This window comes from Carcharhinus amblyrhynchos, chromosome 2 (assembly GCF_965287045.1).
Source record: "Carcharhinus amblyrhynchos chromosome 2, sCarAmb.v2.hapA, whole genome shotgun sequence".
Taxonomy (NCBI): domain Eukaryota; kingdom Metazoa; phylum Chordata; class Chondrichthyes; order Carcharhiniformes; family Carcharhinidae; genus Carcharhinus; species Carcharhinus amblyrhynchos.
Window position 1 is genome coordinate 43,078,889 of NC_137325.1, and position 24,256 is coordinate 43,103,144.

At 42.5% G+C, this 24,256-nt stretch overlaps 1 protein-coding gene across 2 annotated transcripts in view; it reads right to left on the reverse strand.

The window, feature by feature from the left end:
* LOC145353987 (ubiquitin thioesterase otulin-like) overlaps window positions 1-24,256 on the reverse strand; it is an 82,816-nt gene that overhangs the window by 11,281 nt on the left and 47,279 nt on the right. For both annotated transcript variants that reach the window (XM_080205053.1, XM_080205061.1), the window contains one exon: window positions 12,054-12,323. In XM_080205053.1, coding sequence (XP_080061179.1) covers window positions 12,054-12,323 — 270 coding nt within the window. The remainder of the gene's footprint in view (window positions 1-12,053; window positions 12,324-24,256) is intronic.

Genomic DNA, 24,256 nt, shown 5'->3' on the forward strand with positions numbered 1-24,256 from the left:
TAGGGAACTATGGACTTGCACAACCAGACTTCTCTGTATGTTAATATAAATGAGTTCTGCCATTTACAGTATAATGCACACTTAAATTTGATCCTCTAAAATGCACCACCTTGCACTTGTTCGGATTAAACTCCGTCTGCTGTTTCTGTGCCCAAATCTCCAATCTATGTATATCCTACTGCATCCTCTGACAATCCCCTGCACTATCAGCAACTCCACTAACCTTTGTATCATCCGCAAACTTACTAATCAGACTACCCACAATTTTCCTTCAGATCACTGATATAAATGACAATATGACAAAACACCTGCAGAACACCTTTAGCTGCAGATCTCCATTCTGAAAAAAATTATAAACTTTTTGTCTATAATCAAGCCATTTATGTATTCATCTAGCCAGCCCACCCAAATCCCAAGTGATTATAGTTTTTGTACCAATCTACCACGTGAGACTTTGTCAAGCACCTTACTAAAGTCCAAATAAACTACATCCAGTGTCCTTCCCTCATCAATTATCATTGTTGCCGCTTCAAAAAAACTCAATCAAGATGGTGAGATATAACTTTCCTGTACAAAACCATGCTGCCTGTCACTAATCAATCCACTTGCTTCCAAACATGCATATATTCTGCCCTTAGTATCTTCTCCAAAACCTTTCCCACCACTGATGTCAGGCTCACCAGCCTATAATTTTCTGGATTATCCCTGCTTCCTTTCTTAAAGAAGGGAACAACATTGGCTATTCCTCAATCCTCTGGAATCTCATCTGTGGTCAAAGAGGATGCGAAGTATCTGTTAAGGCCTCAGCTAGATTTTCCCTTGCCTCCTGCAGTAACCTGGGATAGATCCCATCCGGACCCACAGACTTGTCTACCTTAATGCAATTTAGGATACTCAACATTTCCTCCTTCAATACATTGTCTAGAGTTCACACACCTACCTCTGACCTCAACATAAAAACATAAGAACATAAGAACCCAAGAAATAGGAGCAGAACTAGGCCATCTAGCCCTTCGAGCCTGCCCCGCCATTCAGATCATGGCTGATCTGAAGTGGATCAGTTCCACTTTCCCGCTTTCTCCCCATAACCCTTAATTCCCTTGTCTATCAGAAACCTATCTACCCGTGACTTAAATATATTTAGCGAGGCAGCCTCCACCACTTCAATGGGCAGAGAATTCCAGAGATTCACCACCCTTTGAGTGAAGAAGTTCCTCCTCAACTCCAATCTAAACTGCCCCCCCTTATCTTGAGGCTTGTCCTCTAGTCCTGCTATCCTCTCTAAGCGGGAAGAATCTCTCTGCCTCTAACCTACCCATCCCCTTCATTATCTTATATGCCTCTATAAGATCCCCCCTCATCCTTCTGAACTCCAACGAGTACAGACCTAGTCTATTTAGTCTCTCTTCATAGTCCAACCCCCTCATCTCTGGTATCAGCCTAATCTATCAACATCTATCATATCCTTCTCCTCGGTGAATACCGATACAAAATACTCATTAAGGGTCTCAACCACTTCCTCTTGCTCCATGCATAACTTCCTTCCATTGCCCTTGAGTAGGCCTACTCTTTCTCTTACTCCTAATATATGCATAAAAAGCCTTGGAATTCTCCTTGATCTATTTGCTAAAGGCATTTCATGGTCAATGGTTTTCAGAAGCAAAACATCTATTTTGATAACAGTGGATGCAGTAAAAGGAACCTGTCTTTAATTATATACTGTAATATTTGCATGCTAAACCAAAAAAAGTGTTTTCCACCTACTCCATATTAAAATCATGTACAGCTGCATGTAATATATTTGTCACAATGTCTGCTTTCTTGCACATAGACATTTATAGAAATACGGCTCATTAAAATGTGTGAATATTTGCTAAATGCACAATAAAGATAACTAAACATTTCAATGTGTACGTTTAAATAACTTACAGCAAAAGGTTGAGTGCCAGATCTGCCCAAGGTTGCAATATCAATTCACAAAACATCATGAGAGAGCCTGTTGATGCAGGCTATTTTTAAAGGCATATGCTGTTGTTTAGTGAGAAATCTCACAACACCAGGTTAAGGTCCAACAGGTTTATCTGGTAGCAAACGCCACTAGCTTTCGGGGCTTTGTCCCTCCATCAGGTGAATGGCATCAGATTGCTGCTGTCGGTGATTCCCTGGCAACATTTCACTTTGCAATAAGTAAAATACTTTCTTATAATTTCAATGTTATCTAAATGTTCTGAATAATTTGCAGATTCTTGCATGTTTTAAGGTAAAAGTTTTATTTCTTACAACCTTTCTCCACTACTTGGTCTTGCCAATAGAAAGTGTTATCTGCTCCCTAGTCCCATCTCCATATTCCTGACTCCTGCTTCCCTTTAAAACCTGCTTTCCAGGGCATCGCTTTAGCAGATGTCTCCTGGAATATGTCCAGCCAGGGTTGGCAGCCTTACCAGCAGTAGGTCAGTTTATTATACATCTCTTTCCTGTCTAGGAAACGTACATGTAGTTGGAGTTCTATTCTTCTTTCCCAGAGCGTTGGACTGCAGTAGTTTGATTAGTTTGGATTTGACATTTCCCAACACAAAAGCAATAGTCAAATGTTGATGGAATTAGTTCTATTCATGTTACAGTGATTTGCTTGGACAGGGGTTTTTTGGATCTGTGAGATTAATTTTCCAAAAATAGGCTCACTCATAGAATCATTGACAGTGCAGAAGGAGGCCTTTCAGCCCACTAAGTCTGCACTGACCACAATCCCAAATCAGGCCCCATCCCTGTAACATCATGCATTTACCATATCTAGTCCCCCTGACACTAAGGGGCAATTTAACATGGCCAATCCACCTAACCCACACGTCCTTGGACTGTGGGAGGAAACCAGCACACCCGGAGGAAACTGATGCAGAACATGGGGGAATGTGCAAACTCCACACAGAAAGTGACCCAAGCCAGGGCCCTGGTGCTGTGAGGCCGCAGTGCTAACCATTGTGTCACCCTTATACATCACTCAGGTTAAACTGCAAAAAATGGAGTGTTTACTTCACCAGCAATTCATTGCCTGAATGATGCAACAGATCAACAACCAAAGGTTTACCACTGTGGAAAAGCAAATTGCGTGGAGGGTGTGGGAAGTCTGCAGAGAGATCTGGATAGGCTGAGTGAGTGGGCGATGACCTGGCAGATGGAATATAATGTTAGCAAATGTGAGGTTACCACTTTAGTAGAAATAATAGTAGGAGGGATTATTACTTAAAAGGCAAAAAGCTGCAGCATGCTACGGTGCAGAGGGACCTGGGGGTCCTTGTTCTCGAATCGCAAAAACCCAGTCTGCAGGTGCAGCAGGTGATCAAGAAGGCGAATGGAATGTTGGCCTTTACAGCGAAGGAGATAGAATATAAAAGCAGGGAGGTCTTGCTGCAACTGTACAGGGTACTGGTGAGGCCGCAGCTGGAGTACTGTGTGCAGTTTTGGTCGCAGCATTTGCGAAAGGATTCCCTTGGAGGGAATGCAGAGGAGGTTCACTAGGCTGATACCAGAGATGAGGGGGTTAGCCTATGAAGAGAGACTGAATAGACTGGGTCTGTACTCGTTGGAGTTTAGAAGGCTGAGGGGGGATCTTACAGAGACATACAAGATAATGAAGGGGATAAATAGGGTAGAGGTAGAGAGATTCTTCCCGCTTAGAAAGGATAGCAGGACTAGAGGACACAACCTCAAGATGGGGGGGGGGGGCGGTGTGCAGTTTGGATCAGAGTTGAGGAGGAACTTCTTCACTCAAAGGGTGGTGAATCTCTGGAATTCTCTGCCCGTTGAAGTGGTGGAGGCTACCTCGCTAAATATATTTAAGTCACGCGTAGATAGGTTTCTGATAGACAAGGGAATTAAGGGTTATGGGGAGAAAGCGGGAAAGTGGAACTGATCCACTTCAGATCAGCCATGATCTTATTGAATGGCGGGGCAGGCTCGAAGGGCTAGATGGCCTACTCCTGCTCCTATTTCTTGTGTTCTTATGAACCAGTCCTTCTGCACAGCAAGATTTCCTGTCAACTTAATGTAATATAAACAAATTCAATGGGCCTTCAACCTTTCAATAACCTAGAAATGCATTAAAATGTAAAATGTTTGCCCAAACTAATTTAAATTTGGTGGGAATTTTGACTCATATTCACCTACTTAAAGTTAAACTTTTCATGCAAAAATTAAGCCACTTCAAACTGTCCATCAGTACCATCTTTTCAAAGCCCTGGATGCAGCAGCAAGCATAGTAGAACTCAATCTGCATTGATGTTAATGGGGGCAGGGAAGCAAACATACACTAAACTAACTGTTCATTGCCAAATGAGGGAAACAACAGCAAATATCCCTGGAAATGTTGATACAATGGGGTAATTCACCTTCACTATAATTTCTGAGACCTTAATAATACAAGTCAAACACCATTTCGCAATCTCCAAGAAAATCTGGTCTGTAACTTCCTCGTGGTGCTGCTCTTAAGAATTTAAACACCATCCTTGGCCCTTCCCTCCAAAGTCAAATTAAACTCAACAGTAGCATTAAGACAAACTACAAGGAATTCTCCAAACTGTCACATCAAAAATTACAATAATCCTCCAATGCAGAGTAGCACACTAGTTGGCACTGCTGCCTTAGAGCACCAGGGACCTGGGTTCGATTCCCAGCTTGTGTCACTGTCTGTGTGGAGTCTGCATGTTCTTCCCGCATCTACGTGGGTTTCTTCTGGGCACTCCAGTTTCCTCCCACTGTCCAAAAGATGTGCTGGTTAGATGTATTGGCCATGTTGAATTCTCCCTCAATAGTAGCATTATTACAGGTGCCGGAGAGTGGCGTCTAGGGGATTTTCACAGCAACTTGGATTTGACTTATTGTCACATGTATTAGTATACAGTGAAAAGTATTGTTTCTTGCGCACTATACAGACAAAGCATGCCGTTCATAAAGGAAACGAGAGAGTGCAGAATGTAGTGTTACAGTCATAGCTAGGGTGTAGAGAAAGATCAACTTAATGCTGGGTAAGTCTGTTCAAAAGTCTGACAGCAACAGGGAAGAAGCTGTTCTTGGGTCAGTTGGTATGTGACCTCAGACTTTTGTATCTTTTTCCCGAAGGCAGAAGGTGGAAGGGAGAATGTCCGGGGTGCGTAGGGTCCTTAGTTATGCCGGCTGCTTTGCCGAGCCAGCAGGAAGTTTAGACAGGGTCAATGGATAAGAGGCTGGTTTGCTATGGATTGGGCTACATTCATGATCTTTTGTAGTTCCTTGCAGTATTGGGCAGAGCAGAAGTCATACCAAGCTGTGATACAACCAGAAAGAATGCTTTCTATGGTGCATCTATAAAAGTTGGTGAGAGTTGTTGCTGACATACCAGCTTTCCTTAGTCTTCTGAGAAAGAAGAGGCGTTGGTGGGCTTTCTTAACTATAGTGTTGGCATGGAGGGACTAAGACAGGTTGTTGGTGTTCTGGACACCTAAAAACTTGAAGCTCTCGATCCTTTCTACTTCGTGCCCATTGATATAGGAAGGGGCATATGCTCCTTTACACTTCCTGAAGTCAATGACAATCTCCTTCATTTTGTTGACACTGAGGGAGAGATTATTGTTGCTGCACTAGTTCACCAGATTCTCTGTCTCAATCCTCTGTCTCGTCATTGTTTGTGATCCATTGTAAGCCTTCTTGTGACTCTAATAAATATCAATCATTTCACTACCTCAAAATGTCAAAGTTTTGCAACTGTGTTTTCTTCACCAGTTTGCAAAATATTTCACAAATTGTTAAATCAACATCTTTGGGAAGGGAAAAAAAAATCTGCAGAGCACACTGAAGGCATAAAGCAGAGAAACGTTATTTTCAGAAACATGTTGCAAATTACTGCCATTTGATGTTTCCAGCTGGTTAATTATGGAGTAGCGTTGATCTTTCACTAACCAGTTTTAGACACTGGTTTTAACAAAGATGTACCAAACCAGACTCCTTGTGCTATTCTTGCTGTATATCTTCCCACTAAGCACTGTTCTCCATCAAGTATCGAGAAATGTTGGAGTAGAAAAGTCTGATAAAGGTCCCCAAGAGCTACCAGAGATTTCTAATCAGTTTATATTGTCAAATGCAACAGCTGGCAAAACATCCACGTGTGCCACAGCTTTTAAGTGTAAAAGTATTCTCATTTCTCTTCTAATGATATTTGTGTTAATCCTGTCAATAGTTTCTAATAATGGGGATAGGTTTTATTAATTTGCAAGAGAGAGTAGCAAGATAACAGGTCATCAAGCTGCTCTAGAGTCCAAAACCCAAATCCCAATTAATAAAACCCATTCTACATAGAATCAGTTTGGTTCTTGCCTCTGATCAGACTCCCAGTCAAAGTTTGAATGCACAATTTTGACAGATGTTGAATACGGTATGAAATGCTCTTAGTAATGGCAACCTTCTGATTACAGTTTAAACACAAAATGTTAACCACCCATTCAGCTGGAGCTAAATATTATAATGAAAGACTGTAAGGTTGCAACCCAGGAAGGAAAACTAAGGGGTCTTTTTCATTCTAACATATCGAGTAATAACAGCTTTCTGCTGAACTGTAGTTCTGTAAGAAGTCTCACGACACCAAGTTAAAGTCCAACAGGTTTATTTGGTAGCACAAGCCACAAGCTTTCAAAGCACTGCCCCTTCATCAGGTGAATGGGAGCTGTGTTCACAAACAGGGCATACATGGACACAAACTCAATTTACAAGATAATGGTTGGAGTGTGAATCTTCACAGGCCATCAAGTAAGACTCAGAGCGCCAAGGACCACAGGTTCGATTCCAGCCTTGGGTAACAGTCTTGTGTGCAGCTTGCTCATTCTCCCTGTGTCTGCATGGGTTTCCTCCGAGTGCTCTAGCTTTCTTCCACACCTAAAGATCTGTGGGTTAGGTGCATTGGCTATGCTAAATTGGCCCTTGGATTCCCAATATGTAGGGGGATTGCAGGCTATATATAGGGAGTTATGGAGATAGGGCCTGGGTAAGATTTAAAAAAAGTGGATTGGTGCAGACCTGTTGGGCCGAATGGACTTTTGCATTGTAGGGATTCTATGATTCAATTTATAGACCTTCAACTTTCCTAAATTACCTTCAAATCTCTCAGACTCAGATTGGGAAATGAAGGTGGTGCAAATCTAGTTCATAATTCATGCATTTTAGAATAATATTTTTAGTTTTGCGAATTAAAATTTTGACTATGGAGAATGAGGGCATCTGGTTGGAAAAGTGATGAGCAGCCCAGAGTAATTTATGAACGAAAGGAAAATCCTACCCATTACTTCTGTTTTTCTTTCCGCTGATGCTGCCAGACCTGCTGCATTTATCCAGAATTTTCTATTTTTAGTTTTCCTTCCTGCATACCAACTATACAGTCCTTCATTATAATATTCAGCTGCAGCTGAATGGGTGGTTAACATTGTATTTAATTTGTACCAGAAGGTTTCCATTACTAAGACCATTTCATTCATACTGTACTCAACATCTGTCAAAATTGTGCATCGGACATTCACAATATTTTGTTTTTATGTGAAATTAGAATCATTTTCTCTCCAATAATTTAAATTCAATTCTGTCTGATTGTTTGTCATTGCAGGGATAGAATTCTTTTAATTCCTTACAACTTTTGCTTTCAGTCGAAACAACTGACCAAAACACTACATGAGACCAAGCACGAGAAACGGAAATCCAAAGCCTGTCACTCAGCCCTGCCCTGTATTGAGTCATGGAATCATAGAAACATAGAAAATAGAAGCAGGAGTAGGCCATTTGACCCTTCGAGTCTGCTCTGCATTCATTTTGATCATGGCTGATCATCGAATTCAATATCCTGATCCCCCTTCCTTCCTTCTATATCCCTTGATGCCTTTAGCCCCAAGAGCTTTATCTAATTTCTTCTTGAAATCATACAACATTTTGGTCTCAACTACTTTCTGTGGTTATGAATTTCACATATTCGCCATCCTCTGGGTGAAGAAATTTTTCCTCACCTCAGTTCTAAAAGGTTTACTCCTAACCCTCTAACTATGATACCTAGTCATACCATACTGTGCTCAGTTCTGATCGCCTCATTACAGGAAGGATGTGGAAGCCATAGAAAGGGTGCAGAGGAGATTTACAAGGATGTTGCCTGGATTGGGGAGCATGCCTTATGAGGATAGATTGAGGGAGCTCGGCCTTTTCTCCTTGGACAAACGAAGAATGAGGGGTGACCTGATAGAGGGTTGAGAGGTATTGATCAAGTGGATAGTCAGAGGCTTTTCCCAGGGCTGAAATGGTTGCCACAAGAGGACACAGGTTTAAGGTGCTAGGGAGTAGGTACAGAGATGTCAGGGGTAAGTTTTTCATTCAGAGAGTGGTGGGAAATGGGCCACCGGCAACAGTGGTGGAGGTGGATTCGATAGGGTGTTTTAAGAGACTTGGAACTTAGTAAGATAGAGGGCTATAGGTAAGCCTAGTAGGTAGGGATGCGTTCAGCACAACTTTGTGGGCTAAAGGGCCTGTATTGTGCTGTAGTTGTCTATATGTTTCTAGTTCTGAATTCCCCATCATTGGGAACATTTTTTCTGAATCTACACTGTCTAACCCTGTTAGAATTTTATGAGTTGCCGAGATCCCCTTGCACTTTTCTAAACTCCAGTGAATAAAATCCTAACCAATTCAGTCTCTCCTTATATGGCAGACCTGCCATTCCAGGAAACCGCCGGGTAAACTGTACCAGGAGCTGTACTCCCTCTATAGCAAGGATATCCTCCCTCAGATAAGGCCACTAAAACTGTACACAATACTCCATGTTTGGCCTTACCAGCATCCTGTACAATTACAGCAAAACATCCCTGTACTCAAATTCTCTCATGAAAGGCAACATACCATTTATCTGCTGTACCTGTGCACTTACTTTCAGCAACTGATGCACGAGGACACCAAGGTCTCACTGAAAATCCACCTCCCTCGATTTACATCCATTCAAGTAATAATCTGTCTTCCTATTATTGCTATCAAAGTAGATAACCTCACATTTATCTGCACTATACTGCATCTGCCGTGCATATGCCCACACAGTCAGCCTGTCCAAATCACGCTGAAGCATCTCTGCATTTTCCTCACAGCTCACCCGCCCACTCAATTTGTATCATTTGCAAATTTGGAGATTATATATTAATGATTTGAAAGAGGGAATGTATTACGTGAACAGTTGAGTCCTAGCACAGGTCCCTATGGAATCCCACTAGTCGCCGACTATCAATCAGATAAAGACTAATGTATGCCAACTCTTTGCTTCCTATCTGCTAACCAGCTTTCTATCCATCTCAAGACATTACCTGCAATCCTATGTGCTTTAACTTTGCATAGTAGTCTATTATGTGAGACTTTGTCGAAAGCCTTCTAAACGTTTAAATAAACCAGAACCACTGGTTCTCCTTGGTCAACTCTACCAGTTACATCCTCAAAGAATTCCATGCTTTCCCTTTTGTAGGTCCATGCTTTCCCTTTTGTAGGTCCATGCTTTCCCTTTTGTAGGTCCATGCTTTCCCTTTTGTAGATCCATGCTGACTTTGTCTGATTATACCACTGCCTCCCAAGTGCTGAGTTATCATTAATAATGGGCTCTAGCAACTTCCCCAGTACCAACATTAGGCTCACTGGTCTATAGTTCCCTGTTTTCTCTCAGCTTTTCTTTTTGAATAGTGAGCTTACATTAACTACCTTCTAATCTGTAGGAACCAGTCCAGGGTCCAAAGAATTTTGGAAAATAACCACCAATGGATCTACTATTTCCATGGCCACTTCCTTAAATATTCTGGATGAAATTATCAGGACCTGGACATCTATCCACCTTCAATCCTAATGTCCCCAAAACCATTTCTTTATTAATTCTGATTTCCTTCATCTCCTCACTAAAACTTGTTTCTCTGAGAACTTCTTGTACATTGTTTCAGTCTTCACAAAGGAAGACATGAATGAAGTGCAAATTTAATTCCCTGACCATTTCTTTATTATGATTTGAAACTGTTTAAAAGAATAGCCTTCGCATAAGAATTTTTACATTGTTGAGCAAGAAATTAAATACACTGAATTTGTTGTTCATTGAAACAGAGAAATAAGATGTTCATGGCTATCATCTGATATTTTCAGTGGACCTCTGCAGAACAAATAGGCGAATGAAGGAACACAGGAGAATATACACTTCGTCATTCTCTGTTTCATTAAAACAGCAAGCATTTTTTTCAAATCAATGAATACTGTATGACAAATTAAACCTATAATTTACTAGTAGCGTATTATAAGAACATAAGAACTAGGAGGAGGAGTAGGCCATCTGGCCTTTCGAGCCTACTCTGCCTTCAATAAAACCCCGGCTGATCTTTTCATGGTTTCAGCTCCACTTACCCGCCTGCTCATCATAACCATTAATTCCTTTACCCTTCAAAAATTTATCTATTGTTGCTTTAAAAACATTCAATGAGGTAGCCCCAACTGCTTCACTGGGCAAGAAATTCCACAGATTCACAATCCTTTGTGTGAAGAAGTTCCTCAACTCAGTCCTAAATCTGTTTCCCCTTATTTTGAGGCCATGCTATTCTCTTCATAACTTTATATGTATCTATAAGATCTCCCCTCATTCTTCTGAATTCCGATGAGTATAGCCGCAGTCTACTCAGTCTCTCCTCATAAGCCAACTCTCTCAATCCTGGAATCAACCCAGTGAATTTCCTCTGCACCCCCTCCAGTGCCTGTATATCCTTTCTCAAGTAAGGAGACCAAAACTGTACTCAGTAGTCCTGGTGTGGCCTCACCAGCACCTTATACAACTGCAACATAGCCTCGCTGTTTTTAAACTTCATTCCTCTAGTAATGAAGGACAAAATTCCATTTGCCTTCTTAATTACCTGCTGCACCTGCAAACCAACTCCTTGTGATTCTTGCACACCCAGGTCCCTCTGCACAGCAGCATGCTGCAATTTTTTGCCATTTAAATAATAGTCCACTTTGCTATTATTCCTTCCAAAATGGATGACCTCACATTTCCCAGCAGTGTACTCCATCTGCCAGACCCTCGCCCACTCACTCAGACTATCTATATCCCTTTGCAGACTTTCAGCATCCTCTGCACACTTTGTCTGCCGCTCATCTTAGTGTCATGTGCAAATTTTGACACACTACACTTGGTCCCCAACTCCAAATCAGCTACATAAAGTGGAAACAACAAGTTTAGTATTCAACAAGTGTTTGAAACATAAGACGCACAGTCAGCTACAACATGTTTTGAATTAACAATAATTGAGAAATTATTGCTTCTCCTGCTAATGGTTCTGAATCCTGCTGAATATTAATTACATATTCAATGCTTTATGCATTACACTAAACTCAAAATAGGTGCAGTAGTGTAGTAACTTTGTTACTGGATTTAGTAATCAAGTTAAAATCTATCCCTGACAATTTGAAAATTTAAAATCAGTATTTTTTAATCTGTAAGTAAAAAATGTAAATGGATTGCCATCAAAATCTAATTGGTTGCCTAATGTTTTTCAGGGATGGAAATTCTAGCCGCCCCACCTTTAAGTAACTCTAATCCCACATCATCATGGTCAACTTTTAACTGCCCACTGAACAGGGCTGACAAAATGGTCACCTTCTCAGGCTAAGGATAAATTTCAATAACACCCACGTCATGAGAATGAATTAAATAAAGGATGGCTTTATAATTTGACTTTTTTTGTTTACTGCCCAGATAACACCATAACTATATCCACTTTCATCAACTTGGGATTCAAATGCATAATGCCACATTACAAAATCTACATTCAGGTTAGCACTGGAACAATTGCAATTTCCTTATAATTCATGAAAAACAAGGGCAGATGAAAGAAATTAACAGCAATCTTGCTTTCTGCAGAATGAAACAAATAAACTAAATGAAAATACTAATGTTGAGGAAAGTGAAAAGGCATTCTGGAGCCATGGTGAAGTGCTGCTCCTGGTGTTTGGTACCTTATTTCAAGATTTTTGATATTGCAATTGCTTACCTGATCCAGTCCACCAGTGCAGCCGACATGATTCAAGTGATTTTGCATGAACCGATAAGGATCAGGAGAAGTATCACGAGCAAACAGCAGCCAACAGAAGAGAGGAATTTCTTTTTCTTGCACTTTATCACAATCCAGATCAATGGCCTTGACCAACATGAGAATTTTCATAGCTTCATACAGCCTGTATTCTTCCTGGTCATTTTTAAACACCTCTTCACAGACGGCCTTTCGTTCTTCCAAAGAATCTATTTCACATACTTGTGTCCACTAAATAAGAGGAAAGAAAGAAATCACCATGGATTAATTCTGCCAATATCAGATATTTTGTACTTTCAGTTGTTAACACTGTTTGTAATAATCAGATTTCACAATGCTTCATTTAAATTTGTATGGAAATTCAATAATTGTATTGGGGCTAAACAAATAAAGTTGGTATGTTCTTTGGGTCCGGTGCTTCACCTACTATTCTGAAAGAAACAGCATCCTGTACCAAAGACTTGCCAATAGTACTAAATTGGTGATCAGAATTACTCGAGCACAGTCTGAAGTGATTTGTCCTTGGGTAAAGATCACCAGACTCAGTTCTGCAACTTATGCATGCAAGTCAGAAATATTTACCCACCACCTGCCCCACCTCCCTTGGATCTCCAAAGCAGGGTTTGGGAGGGAATCTGCAATTGGATCCAGCTGTTTGACACAAACATCAATAACACAATGGCTGGAAATCAGAAAGCATTCTGATCAAATCTGGAGTCAAGCACTGTTTCCCTCTCTCCCCTGTACTGTTTCATGTGTTGCATAGCATCTTCTGTGGAGTTCATCAGGAAAGATTCGGGCATAAGTGGGGTGGTGATTCTAGGCAGTGGAGGCACACAGGTTAAAGCCTTCCTGTACGTGGACAACATCGTCGCCTTCTTTTTGGATCAGTAGAAGTATCATGATCCACTGTCGCTGTGCAGACTGATGAGCATCTGCGAAACTGGCTAGGGTGCAGAGGTAAATCACCTCAAGAGCAAGGCCATGTTAGAAACATAGAACATAGAAACCCTACAGTACAGGGAGAGGCCATTCAGCCCATCGAGTCTGCACTGACCACAAACCCACCCAGGTCTTACCCCCATATCCTGACATATTTACCCACTAATCCCTCTAACCTATGCATTTCAGGACACTAACAGCAATTTCTTAGTGTGGCCAATCAACCTACCCTGCACATTTTTGGACTGTGGGAGGAAACCGAAGCACTCGGAGGAAACCCACACAAACACGAGGAGAAAGTGCAAACTCCATACAAACAGTGACCCAAGCCGGGAATCGAACCAGGTCCCTGGAGATGTGAAGCAGCAGTGCTAACCACTGTGCCACCGTGCCGCCCATGTTCTTTGGGAACTAGGCTGACTGATTGTTTGTTTCCTTCACAGTCAGATCAGACCTCCTGAGGGTGCTGAAGATATTGCTCAGACAGGCTGGGGCAAGCACTAAATATTGGAGCATGTAACGATGGTAACCAAAATCTGAGCATGTGGAAGTGACAGTCCCTCTTCATTGCAGATTGGAAGCTAGGCATCACATGCAAAGTGCTCTCAGTGTTGCTGTACAAGTTGCAAGTCTAGCATTTTCAGTCCTGCACCTGTGGTGATCACCCAAGCCAACCCATCTTCTACTTTAATTAGAGGTTGAAAATGCACTATGTTCACAGGAACATGATGTAAAAACCTGCAGATAAAGAGGGAAAATCTTGCTCAACATCACCCTCATCCTGATGACCAATTTCTGTGCAACAGCATCAGGCTTTGCATAGATCCTCAGTATGCAAACACCATAGGTCACTGAGATTCTACCTATCGCTGGTGCTTCGAAGGATGGGCAGGGCCACATTTCTGCAGAATACTTCAAGTACCACTTATCCCTCATGGAACTGTTTATACATAAACATACCATTGACCACAAGTCCATCAGGCAGTAGTCTGCACGTAATGTTTGAGAGGCCCTGTGGGAAAAGGAGATGGTAGCTCCTATCAGATTGCTGCCTGAGTAGACTGTCAAACCATCTGGCAGTGTATCTCATCTCCAAAAGTTTCAAATAAGCACCAAGATATAGTTTGGCTGGTAGTGAGAAAGGCCCTCCTCACCAGATCCTTCCTGCATGCACAGAGACTCACCCCCTCCACATGCTGGATTGAGGTGGCTGTGGTGGGGAAGAGACTATTGTTCACCTCCTTCTGGAAAATGCCTTTACAAAGAAGGTCAGGAGTGAAGCCTTGTGTCGAGGTTCATCCCAAATGGCCCTGTGATTCAGGACTTTATGCTCTACAGGATATTCCCAGAGATGCACACAAAGATAAAACATCAACTGGTCTTGGAGAATCATTAATCGGTGAAAGTGGTTCTTTGATCTGCTTGAAATCTGGTGGTTTTCCAGTCTGGCAGACTGGCACATTCCAAGGTCCAAGACCACATGTTAAGGGAAACACTGAAGTTTGGGGCAGCCACCTCTTGAAGTACAATGAGGAAAGATGGTCAGCCATTGCACACCATTGGACTGGGAAATTTGTAGAAACCCTTGGGTTGTATGCCTGATATAGAATGCACAAATTGAAATATCAATATCAATTACTTAGAGCACATAAGAGCAGAACATACTGAATGAAGACAAGTCTAATTTTATTGCACTCTCTGTAACTTATGAGTTGAAATGTTTTGGAACGTACATCTAACAAATGTTATGAATCATGTGTATTTTTGGTGAAAAAAGTGTATCCCCTCCCCTAGATGGGGGATTGGCAGGAAAACAAAGAGTCAGAGAGAAAGAAAAAGGAAAAAATAAAGAGAGGAAGACGATAAAATGTGAAGAAGTCTATCAATGGTGACGGGGTAATACATATGATAAATTAGTTTAGAATGTCTTCGACTGCTCCTGAAGCATATTGCTTAAAAACATGCATGGACTTCTGAAGAAAGTGCAGAAGTAGCAATAATTTGTCAGACTACTGCATCATTCAGTATAACATGATGCACTAAGCAATTACATAGTCAGAAAGTATTCAGCCACAACAATTAGAAACATGCTGGGTCACTGCATTTAACTAGTCCCACTCCCCAGATTTTTCCCCTTCACCCTGAAAATGTTTCTCTTCAAATAATTGTAAAATAGTTTTTTGAAAACCGCGATTCAATTTGCCTCCACCGCATTTTCAAGTAATGCATTCTACATCCAACTATTCATTGCATAAAATAGTTACTTCATATCATCTTTGGTCCTTTTACCAAACTCTAAGTCTACATCCTTGGGTTCTCAACTTCTCCGCGAATGAAAAGTCTTTTTATCTACTCCGTCCAGGCCCTTCATGATCATGAACAACTCTAGCTAATCCTCTAACCATCTATCCTCATAAAAGAGGCCCTTCATCTCTAGAGCATGCTTGTGAATCTTTTCTATCCCCCTCTCCTGCTTTCACATTCTTCCTTAAGTGGCCAGCATTAGACAAAGTTGAGGCCAAACCAGTATTTTATACAGTTTCACCATCACCTCTTTGTTTCTGTGCTCTATGTCTCTATTTATAAAGTCCAAGATTCCAAATATCTTATTAACTGCTTTCTTAACCCGCACTGCCACCTTCAACAACGTAATGATCATAAATATCCAGGTCCCCTTGCTCCTTTAGAATATAATAGTGATTTTACATTGTCATGCCTCATTCTTCCTCCTCACACTTCCCTGCACCAAATTTAGTCTGCCACATTTGTCTTTTCCTTCAGACTATGTCCTAAATCAACTTCCTCACAGTTCACAATGCTTCCAAGTTATGTATCATCTATTAAATTTTTGCATCATTCTTGAAGTTACAAAGCCAATGCTCAGGATGGACCAGGCAGACTCAAATCCATCTCCTTGCTTGCTCCAGAAACCAAATTCAAATTGAATCCAATTCATGGTCCCAAGATCCTGACAAGATAAGGCGTTACACTCCATCTTGGGCTTGATCTGACATTTGATCTTAGCCAAAAGGCCAAATTGTCTTGATCTGCATAACATGTTGAACAACATTTGTGACCTGACCTGCCCCTCATTAAGAGGATCTGTCCTTAAGGATCTCAGCTACCTCTTTCTTCCCACCTAGCCTCCCACTCTTTGGTCTACAGTCAATAACATTGGAGATACGCATGAACAAAAATATAACAAACGCGAAGAACAATATGACAAACAACTTAATCCTAGCTTTGCTTGGCTCTTTGATATTTCCATGTTTCTCAGAACTAGGACTATGTGGAGACCAATCACCAGAGGTGCATGTAGAGAGTGGTCTGGGTTTTATTTCTGAGACTAAAAGCGTTAAATTATTGAGGACAGGTTTAACAGACTAGACTTGTGTTCACTTCAGTGCAGAGATTATGGGATATCTGAGATGTTTTGGATAATTAAAGAAATTGAAAAGGTAGCTAAGAGCGATGGAGGAGCCAGAATGAAGAGGCATAACTTTAAAATCAGAGTTGGATCATTTAGGGATTATATAAGGACATCATCACACAAATAGTCCTGAAAATCTAGAAAGCACTCTTGCAAAAAGCTATTGAGGTTACATCAATAAGGATGGCACCGTGATTAGTACTGCTGCCTCACAGCGCCAGGGACCCAGGTTCAATTCTTGCTTTAGGTGAGCGTGTGTGTGGTGTGTAGCCAAACAGGCCATCTAAAATGGCGTTTTGTAAAGCACTCTGGGATAACTGGGCAAGAAACTAAACTGACAGGCTGCAGTTTAAAGACAGAGACAAACAGGCTACAACCCTGATGAGTGAATACACAGGATATGGGCCATCTCCAGGATGAAAGAGACTTTCTGATCACACTGGGTTGTGTGCCAGACGTAAAGGCACCGTGAATCCTTATTTAGGAGGAAGGTATGTGACCTATGTGCCTACAACACCTACAGGCATGGCCACCGGGGACACACCCAGAGATCGGTGTGGTAGCACCTGATTGGACTCTTATCGATCAGGGTGATCAAGTCCTGATTGATTGATTGGCAATGGCCAAAAAAAGGGCGTGAAGCCAAATGGGGTATAAAGGATGCTGCACAACCAGGAATCTCGCTCTCTCTCTCTGACCCCACGAACGAGCTACAACAATGGTGAACATCGCCAGCAAGAGGAGAGCCACCACACCCAAGAAGGAAGAAAGAGAGACCACAGCCAGAATGCCAGACCAGAGCAAAGGACCAAACTACGCAGACAACTACCAAGACCAGCACACAGATAAAGGCCAGTATCTGTTTGGGTATTTGTCAGTCACACACAGTTAAGTCAAGGTCTTGTATTGTACTTGAATTCTAGTATTTTCTGTAAGATAACTTATTGTTGGTCGGGTGGGTGATTATTGATTGTGTGGGTTTAAATAAATATTGTTTGTACTAATAAGACGTCTACTCAAAGTTATTTGTCCACCGTATAAGGGTTAAAACAGGCTGATTTTTACAACATTTGGCGTCCCTGGGTGGGCATCGATAAGAAGTAACTTTGTTGCTCCGATATCGAACCCCACAGACTTTATATTGAAGGGTTATTCAAAACTCAGAGCCAACAGGTGTGAACTCCTTATTGGACAAATAACTGCTTTCGGGAAATTGTTTATTGTGCATGTATTGTTACTAACAAGGAGGATAGGGTAAACTCTGTAGGTTTGTATTAGAACCCAGCGGGATTAGGACCGGAACATAGCATAAAGCCGTACCCGCAGTCCGATCGCCTCCCTACCCCTTGTCATTAAATATAGAATGGCAGAGAAGTGTCCCATATGGGAAAAAAAAATCAGGGAATATATTAAGAAGAAAGGGTGGCCCCTATGGGCAGAATCTTGTGCCAATACTGAGACGGGACCGGGATCCCTAGGGCAGAAGTATTGGGATGATCTAAGGAAAGTTCAGGGAAAACAGGCAAACAAATATGAGAAACAGATTGCTATTGTGAGCTGCTTCGGACAGCTGCTAGGTACAGAAAAGGAGTTAAACACAGTTCGTAAGGAATTGGAGGAGATTAAGAGACTAAGGGAACAGCAGCAGGAGAGGATAGAACAGATAAAAGCCGAAAAGGACAGAGAGATAGATGAATTAAGGCGAACTAACCAGGCAAACTTATTACATCTGGGCAATTTCCAAACCCAGTATGAGAGAGCCTACCAAGACGCCCAGCGTGCTGCCTTGGCCAGAGACGAAGCTGAGCAGGCAGTAGCACGATTGGAAGCTAAGTGCACTGATCTGCAGGCTGCTATAAAAGCTCTACATCAAGCCAGTAAAAACAGAGACAGGCAACTGCTGACCACTCAAAATGCCAACGAGAAATCTCAAGGCTGGAATCCCTATTATCAGTTCAAAATGGATTTATGTGTGCCTTCGGGACAGAAGAGGAAAAGGGGATAGAGAGTGCAGACTGGGGAGAGTTAAAGGAGAATGCTAGACTTTATGTTATGCAAACCGAGGGTTGGGGTCCACCACCGTCTTTCCCAGGGGAGGTCATACCCACGGCACCCCCAGATGTACCTCCAGTACCAATGTACCCTGTGACGACTCAACGTCAGACAGGAGGGGGTCAGGACTCAGCTGTTACATACACGACTCCATTTACAGTGGCACAATTGGCTGAGATTGCAAATAAAATCACAACTTTTGAGCCATCGGCGGACCCCTACAGTTTCTTTGAGGATGTTAGGCAGCAAAAGATAATGCATGGGCTAGATGAGAGAGAGGAGGTGAAGCTGATAGTCATGTGCTTAAGCAAGTCTGTACGGTCTGCCTTGCCAGCCCCTCAAAATGTTGGGGAAGGAACATTAAACGAAATTAAGGAAGCGATATTGACTGCGATAGGATTTAATAAAGGGGATCCTGTAGATGGGTTAAATAAATGCAGACAGAGGAAAGGGGAACATCCGACTGCCTTTGCCAGTCGTTTGTGGATCCACTTCACAGGAATATATGGGGAATTAGATCGGACTAGATTAAATGAAGCTGATTCATCCAAATGGGCTAGGACATTAGTGTCGCATGCTACAGAGGAAGGCAAGAAAGCCTGTGCTAATTTTGACCCTGCAGAAACCACACACAATGAAGCGTGGGTTCTCCGACGCTTAGCTCGAATCTGGGAACAGGAAGTTCAGGGAGCCCCAACGTCACGGCCAGAAAAGGAGGCAAAAATGCTTCCGATGAGGGCTCGTCAGGGTCCAGTATGGAGAAACAAAGGTAGAGGGAATCACCAATACCAGAGAGGTACACGTCTACCTTACACAGCAGCCCCAGGGAGAGATAGAGGGACATGTTTCAATTGTGGGCAGTCGGGACACTTTGCCCGAGATTGTAGGGCACCAAATTTCAGAAGACCAGCAAACCCTGCACACCCATACAACCCTGCTGCTTGCCGACACAGGGGACCACGAGGCCACACAGAACATAGGCCCAACCCCCGACACCGAGAACGATATAGAGCTGAGCCCAGAGGCCCACGCCCACAAGTACAGTGTTACACCTGTGGGCAACCCAACCATTTTGCCCGGGACTGTAGGGCACCACCCAACTACCCCACACGACCATGTCAGAGGTTCTGACGATGGACCCCAACCCATGTCCCTCGCAGGACCGGCCCGACAAGCAGCTACAACCCCCACCCAGTATCCCCAGGACCAACAGATACACCCACGGTCCCCGCTCCAATTTACAGAGCTTCAGGAATAAAACCATGGCCCGGGCACCCCGACAAAAAGGATGGGGAACCCACAAACCTTACCCCCTATGGCACGCCTGGTACCAGGACTCCCAGAACTGTTTGACCCGGCGCTCACTACCAGGGATGGTACCTGGCAGCCAATGCCTGCCCACATAAGTTCTCTTCACTCAGGAAGAACCAGGACATCACAGTCCAGATTGTAAATAGCTTTATCCGGCCACTCCACGCATCACCCAATTGACATTTTATTTTCACGTTCTGCAAATTCCTTACCCCACTCAACCCCATTAAACACTGATTGCCAACCAACTCTTCGTATGGCACTATTGGGCCTTTATTATTCATTTACTTATTTCTTTGTTTTTTTTTAAAAAAGGGCGGGGGAGTCATACGACATTCTTGTAATGAAATTGGAAAGAGAATCAGATATTAATAAGAATTAACAGGTGCTACCTTGATCTCCCCCAGAATGAACAACATACTCCTCTGCTATCTGGGATTCCTCATCTCAGACCGAACCACAGACACCACCTCAACCAAAGACCAGAAGAGCAGCCTACGATACCCTGGATATATGTGGTTCATCCCACCAGAAGCAGGCAAATGTGAGGATGGCATCCTATGGGTACACCCCAGTAAGAGTATCACCGATGGATGTAATATCCAAGGAGTGGCGTACAGGAAAGATAATGGGAGCTCTGATTACTGCTTCCTAAGGACGACCCTCACTAGTGACTGATGGGTATACACTAACCATGGGTGCATGGAGCTAGCCTGTCTAGCCTATGGTCCAGAAAAGGGCTGGAATTAGGAAAGAAGGTTATTCAGAACGAGTATAACTACTATGAAATTAAGAATGGGTTAAGACCAACTGTTGGCACACTCATCTCCACTTGTCCCGAAACCACTCCAGGGCCCCAAAATGGGTTGATACTAAAACACACAGGGAAAATCTTGTATGATTTAAATGAGCATGCACTGTGTGGCTTCAGAACAAACACCAGCCTAAATTGCTCAGTAGAAGCTCGTAACCTGGACACAGACATAACTCGGGTAGCTTACAAAGGAGCAGGGAGATACTGTCTTACCACCTCCCTGAAACAATATCAGTATGGCACAACCCATTGTAACATTACTAACACTACGTTCTGCATCAAACCAGACATACCAGCCAGAGTGGGCCTCACTCAACTAATAGACATTCATAAAAGGGAGAGGATAGATGTGAACGCCACTGACGAGCTCCGACAGACTCTAGGGGAGTACCATGAGAAATATGATACAAGCTTAAACCTCCTGCCGGAGGAATTGAACCTGATTCGGGCAAAATTGGCTACAGCCCACAGAACCTTCACCAAAGTAGTACAGCAGACCCAAGAGGTAAAAAAGAGGATTAAGGAAATCAAAGTCACCACTTGGTGGGATGACCTTTGGAACTGGGGATCAAACATCCAAATCCATCCATTTGTTTGCTTAATGTCACACCTGGCTGTAGTACTAATTTTGTTTACCCTCGTATATCTGATCATCCTCACAGTCCAATTCAGCCGATGGAAAAAGAGGATGACCCGGAGGCAGAATGTAGGGTTCGCCCTTGAATCATGGCCTCCTCTAATTCAGTAGAACAATGTTTATAGGAAGGCTGCCATTTTACCATTTATATTAATGAGCCATTAGAAATTCTACTACCAAAATGTGTCTCAGATATGCAAATACTTTATTCTAATGTTTGTTTAAATGTTGGTTTATAATTAATTTATTATAGTAATGGTGTTTGGAATATCTGATTGTCTGTATTTGTGGGAAACTAGCTTGTTGTAATAATGGGGTTTAGAATATGTGGTTGTTTGTATTTGTATTGTAGACTGTTGTCTGTAGCTTCTGGAATATGTTGTAGGGATATATCATTACTGTAAATGTCAATACCTGGGCCTTGCTTGACTGCTGAGTGACTGGGGAATTCCTGACAGATATTGGTCCTGAATTTGTGATCCATCACGCTTTGCGTTCAGGATCAAAGGGGGGAATGTAGCCAAACAGGCCATCTAAAATGGCGTTTTGTAAAGCACTCTGGGATAACTGGGCAAGAAACTAAACTGACAGGCTGCAGTTTAAAGACAGAGACAAACAGGCTACAACCCTGATGAGTGAATACACAGGATATGGGCCATCTCCAGGATGAAAGAGACTTTCTGATCACACTGGGTTGTGTGCCAGACGTAAAGGCACCGTGAATCCTTATTTAGGAGGAAGGTATGTGACCTATGTGCCTACAACACCTACAGGCATGGCCACCGGGGACACACCCAGAGATCGGTGTGGTAGCACCTGATTGGACTCTTATCGATCAGGGTGATCAAGTCCTGATTGATTGATTGGCAATGGCCAAAAAAAGGGCGTGAAGCCAAATGGGGTATAAAGGATGCTGCACAACCAGGAATCTCGCTCTCTCTCTCTGACCCCACGAACGAGCTACAACAATGGTGAACATCGCCAGCAAGAGGAGAGCCACCACACCCAAGAAGGAAGAAAGAGAGACCACAGCCAGAATGCCAGACCAGAGCAAAGGACCAAACTACGCAGACAACTACCAAGACCAGCACACAGATAAAGGCCAGTATCTGTTTGGGTATTTGTCAGTCACACACAGTTAAGTCAAGGTCTTGTATTGTACTTGAATTCTAGTATTTTCTGTAAGATAGCTTATTGTTGGTCGGGTGGGTGATTATTGATTGTGTGGGTTTAAATAAATATTGTTTGTACTAATAAGACGTCTACTCAAAGTTATTTGTCCACCGTATAAGGGTTAAAACAGGCTGATTTTTACAACAGGTGTTTGTGCATTCTCCCCATTTCCTCTGTGTGCTACGGTTTCCTCCCACACTCCCAGGATGTGTGGATTCGGTTGATTTGGCTATGCTAAATTGCCCCTTCGTGCCAGTAGGATTAGCAGGATAAGTATGTAGGACTACAGGATAGGGTCCGGATGGAATTGTTGTTGGTGCAGGTTTGATGGGCTAACTGATCTCCTTCTGCACTGTAGATTCTATGAAAAAACTGAGGCTGACAGATCTTTATTGTTAAATAATAAAAACAGAATGTGCTGGTAATAGTCAGCAATCTGGCAGCATCTTTGGAGAGAAACAGAATAAACATTTCAGGTCACCATCAACTGAAACACTCCCCACAGATGCTGCATGACCTGTTGAGCATTTCCAGCATTTTTGGTTCCTATTTAATATTTCCATCAAGTGGTGTTTTGCTTTTATACTACTGGATCTTTTTTAGGCAAGGATATTAAAGGTTATGAAACCAAGTTAAATGGATTGAGTTAAGATGAGGATCAGCCACGATCCAATGGAACAGCAGGACAAACTTGAGGGGTGAATGGTCTACTCATGTTACTACGATTACACCGGACTTCCTTCCGATTAAAATACAGCAAGTGAATGCATATATCCTACCATTCTGTGGCACAAAGTCTTTTACCATGTTTGTTTTCACCATTTATTTGCACTGGCACTGACATCCAACATTCTATGCATACTTTGCCTACTTACGGACCAGAAATCAGCTTATTTACCCTCATTCCAGGACCAGGAACCATAACAGGCAAGTTAGAAAAGAGGCAAATAATGTTCACAACACCATACAGCTCAGGAATAGAGCTTTTTCTGAGTCTTATTTCTATTGTTCATCAATTGCTGTAATTTTCTGAACTTAATGCACAATTTTTTCCCTAGAAATTGGGTTTGAAGTGGATTACTTAGTAGCCAGTAAGTGGGCCTTGAGGGGAATTCTGCCAGTCTTATTTGAGATTGACTACCTTTTCCTAGCGGAAGTTTGGGTTCTTCTGTGGCCCACAGATGAACTCAGGTCACAACTCAGTTTCTCTGCTTGAATCTCTAGAAGGGCAGAAGGAAGGATCTTTAAGGAGATCTTTCTTGGTGCTCAGCAGAAATTTATTCCGATGGTTAAAAAGGATCGTAGGAGGAGAGATAATCAACTGTGGATAACGAAGGAGGTAAAGGAAAGTGTTAAATTAAAAGCGGAGGCGTTTAGAGTAGCTAAGAGTAGTGGGCGAGAAGAGGATTGGGAGAGGTTTAAATATAAACAAAGAATGACAAAGAAGTTGATAAAGAAGGGTAGGATAAACTATGAAGCTGGGCTAGCACTTAATATAAAAAAGGATAGTAAGAGTTTTTATAAATATATAAGGAAGAGGCTGACTAGGGTGAACGTTGGACCCTTAGAGGATGAGAGGGGGGACTTAGCGGTGGGGGATGGGGAAATGGCTGAGGCCCTGAATAACTTTTTTGTTTCGGTCTTCACGGAGGAGGTGGTGAATAATTTGCCGGGTGTTAGCGATGGAAAGATGGTAGGAGTGGAGGGCCTGAATGACATTATTGTTAGTAGAGAGGCAGTGCTCGACAGACTGGAGGGACTGATTGTAGACAAGTCCCCAGGGCCAGATGGAATGCATCCAAGGG